This window comes from Neovison vison, chromosome 12 (assembly GCF_020171115.1).
Source record: "Neovison vison isolate M4711 chromosome 12, ASM_NN_V1, whole genome shotgun sequence".
NCBI lineage: Eukaryota > Metazoa > Chordata > Mammalia > Carnivora > Mustelidae > Neogale > Neogale vison.
In genome coordinates, this window is record NC_058102.1 from 6,221,799 (window position 1) to 6,228,100 (window position 6,302).

General features: G+C 55.0%; 1 protein-coding gene and 1 non-coding gene across 2 annotated transcripts in view; one reads left to right on the plus strand and one right to left on the minus strand.

The window, feature by feature from the left end:
* The window catches only part of LOC122891107 (NADH-cytochrome b5 reductase 3), a 29,046-nt gene extending 27,285 nt beyond the window's left edge, over positions 1-1,761 (plus strand). Inside the window, exon 9 of the mRNA XM_044226543.1 lies at positions 549-1,761. Coding sequence (XP_044082478.1) covers positions 549-721 — 173 coding nt within the window. The 3' untranslated portion in view covers positions 722-1,761. The remainder of the gene's footprint in view (positions 1-548) is intronic.
* Positions 1,762-5,894: 4,133 nt separating this feature from the next.
* Positions 5,895-6,044, minus strand: LOC122892714. Its single transcript, XR_006381449.1, has one exon. It is a non-coding gene; the product is annotated as a U12 minor spliceosomal RNA (small nuclear RNA).
* Positions 6,045-6,302: the final 258 nt, after the last annotated feature.

The following is a 6,302-nucleotide window of genomic DNA, read 5'->3' on the forward strand; positions in this document are numbered from 1 at the left end:
TGTGTGTGTGTGTGTGTGTGTTGAACAGAAATGGTCTGGCTTCATCCTTTTGCATGTAGCTGTCTGGTTTTCCCAACACCATTGGTTGAAGAGACTGTCCTTTTCCCCATTGGGTATTCTTGCCACCTTTGTTGAAGATTTATTGACCATATAACCTGTGTCTATTTCTGGGCTTTCTGTTGTGTTCCATTGATTTATGTGTCTGTCTTTGTGTCTGTATAGATAGGTCTTGTTTCTTCTGCACTCAGCCACTTTTGATTGGAGAATTTAGCCCATTTACAGTTAATGTAGATAGTGACAGACATGCACTTATTGCCATGTTGTTCATTGTTCACTGGCTGTTTTGTTCTGGGGGACCAGGCTGGGGCGGGGGGCCAGCACGAGCATTCGCTCTGGATCAGCCTCTTCATTCTTCAGTGTTTGTTGAAAGAAGGGAGAAATTCACAGCACACGAGAGTGACGGTCACGGGGAGGGGACTTGGGGCAGGTGGGCAGTCATGGGTCTGTCACACGGCCACACTAGGACTCACCTGGTCTTCTGCCTGCAGCCTGGGACTACAGCCAGGGCTTCGTAAATGAAGAGATGATCCGGGACCACCTTCCGCCCCCGGAGGCGGAGCCGCTGATACTGATGTGCGGCCCTCCGCCCATGATCCAGTATGCCTGCCTGCCCAACCTGGACCGCGTGGGCCACCCCAAGGAGCGCTGCTTCGCCTTCTGAGGGCCGGGCCCTGGCTGCTTGCACGCCCGTCCCGCGTACTCACTGTGCCCTGTCCACACTCACGCCTGCCACTGTTCTGTAACATCACTTCCTTCTCCCACATCTCATGCTGTGGCCCCGGGCTCAGCCTAGCCTGCCTGTGCTGGGCTGGGTATCCCGCTGAGCTCCCCCAGGGACCCCTTTGGGAGCAGGGTTCTCCTACACGTGGGCCGCCGCTGGCCACGTTCTGGGGCGGGTTCCTGTCTGGCCCTCATCGTTCTCACCAGGGATGCTGGGCGGGGCCCCGGCCCTCCCCTCCCTCCACCTCACCCACCCACACACTACTAGGCCAAGAAAGGGCTGCCAGCGCCATGCTCCGCCCACCCCTCCCAGGGCCGACCACAGTCTGCAAATAAACACAAACGTACAGGCAGCCCAGAGCGGCAGGTGCCAGGGATGCCCCAGCCACTGCCTCCGGACCCTCACCAGCCACCCCTCACTGCCTGCTCAGGGCCGTGGCCAGGCCTCAGCACCTGACACTACATGACAGGTAACACCCAAAAGTCCTCTGGGCAGGGGCCGTGGGGTTGGGAGTCTGCACCTCTACCCCAGGACCCAGGCAGGCCCCAGCCAGCAAGGAGCTGGTCCCCCTACCATCCCACCCCACCCCCGCAGGATGGAGTAGGAGGCGGGGCCTGGCCAAGGGCTCCTCTGGTGGGCACGAGGGCCCTCTGGAAGCCTCTGCATCTTCCCCAAAACACCGGAGCGTTCAGGCAGCTCTGGGCGTTCCCAGCTGTCAGGCCAGCAGTCTGGTGGCCCGCCTCGGGCCCTGGGCCGCCAGCGCTGATGGAGGAGCTAAGACATGTGTATTTATTCCTCTGTCCCAGAGCCACGCCTCCTGCTGCCTGCACCCCGGCAGAGGGGAGGTCTCGTCTGAGCAGCATTCTCAGTGACCTCGATGTTGCCTTTAGACAAGGGTGGGTTTGCCTCTTGCGTATGGGCTTTTTCAGAACCATTTATGAGCAGAAAAAAACGTTAAAATAAAACTTTGCTACTACTAACCCTTCTGCAGTTCCTGAGGCTCTGTGATTTGTGTCATTGTTGAGGGGGCAGCGGGAGAGGACACAGGAAGGGGCCCGGCGCTTATTTCTAATGTGTGTTGGTGTTTGTCCTGTATGGTTTGGACTGTACAGAAAACTATGCACAGGAAGAAAAAACTGGACATCCAGAGGCAGACGCCGGTTGCTCTGATGAAATCACATGGCCCATCGCGGCCTGCTGCTTCCCCCCTCATCAGGTGGGCTTTTCCCTGGGTTCACACATTCTCCATAAGCTCACGTGGATCATGATTTATTTGTAGCAAATCCCCTACCCTGGGACATTAGGCTGTTTCCAGTGGGTGGACTTTGTAACTAACAGTAGCCCTCTTCATCTCCTTCCAGACGATTTAAAAAATTTTTTAAAGATTTTACTTATTTATTTGACAGAGACACAGTGAGAGAGGGAACACATGCAGGGGGAGTGGGAGAGGGAGAAGCAGGCTTCCTGCCGAGCAGGGAGCCCGATGTGAGGCTCCATCCCAGGACCTCGGGATCATAACCCGAGTGGAAGACAGACACTTAACAATGGAAAAACCTGGGCGCCCTGATTTTTTTAAATGTTTTTTTAAAGGAGGCTCCACATCCAATGTTGGGCTTGAACTCACAAACTTGAGATCAAGAGTAGCGTGCTCTGCCAACTGAGCCAGCCAAGTGCCCGTCAGATGATTTTTTTGAGGCTAGATTCCTGAGACCGAAAGCCGGGTCAGGGCGTGTGGACCCTGGGAGTCCAACCTTGAGACCCTCCCTTTGGGCCCAGCCTCATTCGCATCATCTCAGCAGTGTGAAAAGCTCTCTCCAGCCCTGGGTGGTACAACTCTGTATGTCCCCCATTGTTTTCCCCTCTGGCCAGCCCTGAAAAGCAGGGAGAAATCACTGGCTTCCGTTTCTGCTGGAGACAACGGCCTTCAGGTTGGAGGTGGGTCCCCAGGTAAGGCAGGCATCAGTCTCTGTGGGAGGCTGCAAGGGGGACGCTAGCTTCCTTGTTCCTTCATGCACTGTTCCAAAGGCCGGAGACTCGGCTGCAGCTGCCCCAGCACGCCCTCTCCTACTCCTGGGGTGCCCGTGAGAAAGGTTTAAGACAGATGCTGGACGGTGTTGTGAGATGGTAAATGCCAAGACAGAAATCAGGCCACAGGGCAGCGTGGGAGTGAGGACTGCTCTCTTTTTAAAGAGACAATGAAGCTGGCCCTGCTGGGGTAGGTGTTCAAAGTGGGGGGAACAGCAAGCGCAGACGCCTTGTGTTTGGAACAAGCTTGTGGAATTACCTTCCCCAGAGCTTGCTGGTCACTCCCCAGAAACAGGTGGAAGAAAGCAGGTCGCTTACGGGACAGTGGAAATGAGGCTGGAACTGAAGCACACTAGATGTGCTCTAGAGGGAGTGGCCAGCAAGCGCAAAGGCCCTGTGGCAGAGACCTGCTGGACATCTCCAGGAACATCGTGAAGGCCAGCGTGGCTGGACTGGGGAAGAGAAGAGGATGGGCAAGAAGCTGAGCCTCAGACCAAGGAGTCCCTTTCTCCTCTCCTCTTACCTTCCATTCTGGCCTGGGCCCCAGGAGCAGGGCTGGGACTCCTCACTGGGCAGGAAAGGGCTTGGTCTGGTAATCCCTTCACACCTACTGTGTGCTGGGGACTGCAGAATACTGGGCTCACATTAGGTCTCCTCATCTGGGTCCCCTCCTAGAGGATGACAAAACAGGCTTGCGTGTCTGGCTTTGAATGCACACCTGTCCAAGCTCACAAGGAGCTGTCCCTGAGCTTAGAAGGGCAGGGATTGGACGTGGTCCCTACCCTCTCTCCTAGTCTCATGACCTTCCACCCTTTCAGACCTGACATCCTTTTAGAATAATATTTATAACCGCCTCTTTAGTATCCTGAAGTGGATTCACAGGTAACATCGCCAGCCTACACAGAGAATTTTTAAAAATCAGGGCGCCTGAGTGGCACAGTTGGTTAAGCCCCTGATTCTTGGGTTTGGTTCAGGTCTGATCTCAGGGTTGTGAGATCGAGCCCCGAGTCTGGCTTCATGCTCAGGGCAGTCTGCTTGGGTTCCTCTCCCTCGGCCCCGCCCCCTGCTCGCTCTCTCTCCAATAAATAAATCTTTAAACAAAAAATCAACACAAAGCTCCAACTCTATTATAAAAGAGCAAGAAAGGAAAGGAATTTAAAAATGATGCCCATTGCAGGGTGTAAATACTGCCCCAAGTCCCCCAGAAGGGGGGGTGGCTAGAGGTTTGCCCAGATGCCTAGTCCCTGGACCCTCAGCCCCAAATGCAGCCAGACGCCCAGTCTCTGGTGAAAGGCAGGTGGTTTTCCCAAGTGGGGCACGTTTCTTGGTCTGTTTCCAAAGAAAGCAGGACCAGACCCTTCAGCTACGGCGCAGCCGTGCTCCTGGCCATTCCATGTATGTTCATGCCCGGCAAAACGGCCCCGTGTCCTACGAGAAACGAAGCCCCACCTGGGAGAACTGTAACGGGTCTCTTTCCTCCTGGATCGTCCCAGGCCTGTAATGTCCCAGGCGCAGGCATTGGGAGGGCCCCTGTCCCCAGTCCCCCAACCTCCACCTGACCAGATTCCGAATCCCTGTCCTTGGGATAACCAGACACAAGCCCTGCAAAACTTTACACCCTGCGACATGCCTCCAGGGGAGGGCCACTGGGCAGGCAGCTGATGTCTGTTAACGACCTTATTGAACTGGCTTTAAAAATAACCTTTCACTTAATTACAGTTCACTTAAGGCGTGACAGGAACGTAAATCCCGCGGTCGTCCGCCCCCTCCCTTGTTCCTCTGCACCTGCGCTCCTCGGTCCAGCACCGGGAGGGTTGCCGAGGCCGAGCCGCGGCCCTGCCTTCCTCGTACCCGGTCCCAGCGTCCCTCCCATTCACTTCCAGGGAGAAAGTGAGGACGGAGGGAGGGATTAGCGGTCCCCTAGTACAGCTGAGAAGAGGAGGGCGAGCGAGCACCAGATCGCGGCGCAGGTGGGACCTGGCTTCCCTTCCTCCGTCTGGTGCCCAACCCCGACCCGCTGGCTTGACCAGCTCTTGCTACAGAGCGCCCGATGCGAGTTTTTTTTTTTTTTTTAAGATTTTATTTATTTATTTGACAGACAGAGATCACAAGTAGGCAGAGAGGCGGGCAGAGAGAGAGGGAAGCAGGCTCCCTGCTGAGCAGAGAGCCCGATGTGGGGCTTGATTCCAGGACCCTGGGATCATGACCTGAGTCGAAAGCAGAGGCCTCAACCCACTGAGCCACCCAGGCGCCCCCCGATGCGAGTTTTATGTGTGTTCTGACAACACAGGAACGCCCCTGGCATCGGTGCACTTAGAAATTAATAATAACAACTCGACAGAGTACAGTATATGCTCTTTGTTGCTCTAAAGACGTTGCGTGTATTTTTTTTTTTTTTTAACCGATTGATGCAACAAACATGTATGGAACACCTACCTCGTGCGGAGCTTGGCGCTGGGGTCCTGGGGCTTCTGCGTCTGGAAGGTTTTAACGATCGGCCCGTTTAAGCCTCGCAGCGACCTGTCCCTTGCCCCACTGTGTAGCTCGGGAAGACCGAAGCGCAGAGAGATGAGACGATTCGCTCGGGAAAGTGCTGCCGCGAGAAGGGCCGCTCGTGGGACGGGACGTCTCACCTCGTGAGCCACGAAGTGAGCACGCGGGCCCCCGCAAATAAGCAGCTGGCCAGACACCAGGCAGAAATTTCAGAGAACTGGGGGAAATGGCCAATCTAAGGTTCATGAGCCGTGCGTGAAAACGGATTTTGTCTGATCAAAAATAAAATGCGCCCGGGCGCCAGGGTGGCTCAGTGGGTTAAGCCGCTGCCTTCGGCTGGGGTCATGATCTCAGGGTCCTGGGATCGAGTCCCGCATGGGGCTCTCTGCTCAGCAGGGGGGGCCTGCTTCCCTTCCTCTCTCTCTGTCAAATAAAAAAAATGCGCCCATAAGTTGAGAAGATCAGGAAAACGCTGGGTGTCGGGGCAAGTCAGTACTAGGCCCTGTTTTGCGCCGCTAAAAAAACCCACAAAACTACAAGTTACTTAAAGTTCAACTCGCTCCCATCTCTCTACTTTTCCATGTTAAAAAGGGGACGGGCAGATCGCGACACCCAGGCATCCCGCAAAGTAGGCGGGTCACCTTAGGGGCAACCTTTACCCGCTCAAAAATTCGTCTCACATTAGCAGTGAGGATTCGGGCGTCACCCCGAATCGTTATTTTCCTTACTCATAAGTTTAAGGCATAAAGCGATACACGTGTTCCTCGCTGGGTAACGAATTCCATTCTCATTTGCCCTACGGTGAGCCTCAGAGTGGCCCGTTGAACGAAGAGCCCAGCTCCTTTCCAGTTTATCTTATTCATTTAGTTCATTGTTTCTGTCCCTTTCCATTTTATTTGTTCGCCGGGGAGGACCACCAGCGGTAGGGACTCCGACTACCGTATGCAGATAATCAGCTGGCGTCGCAAAGGCTCACGGAAGTTCTCCGCCCCTTCCGGTTTTT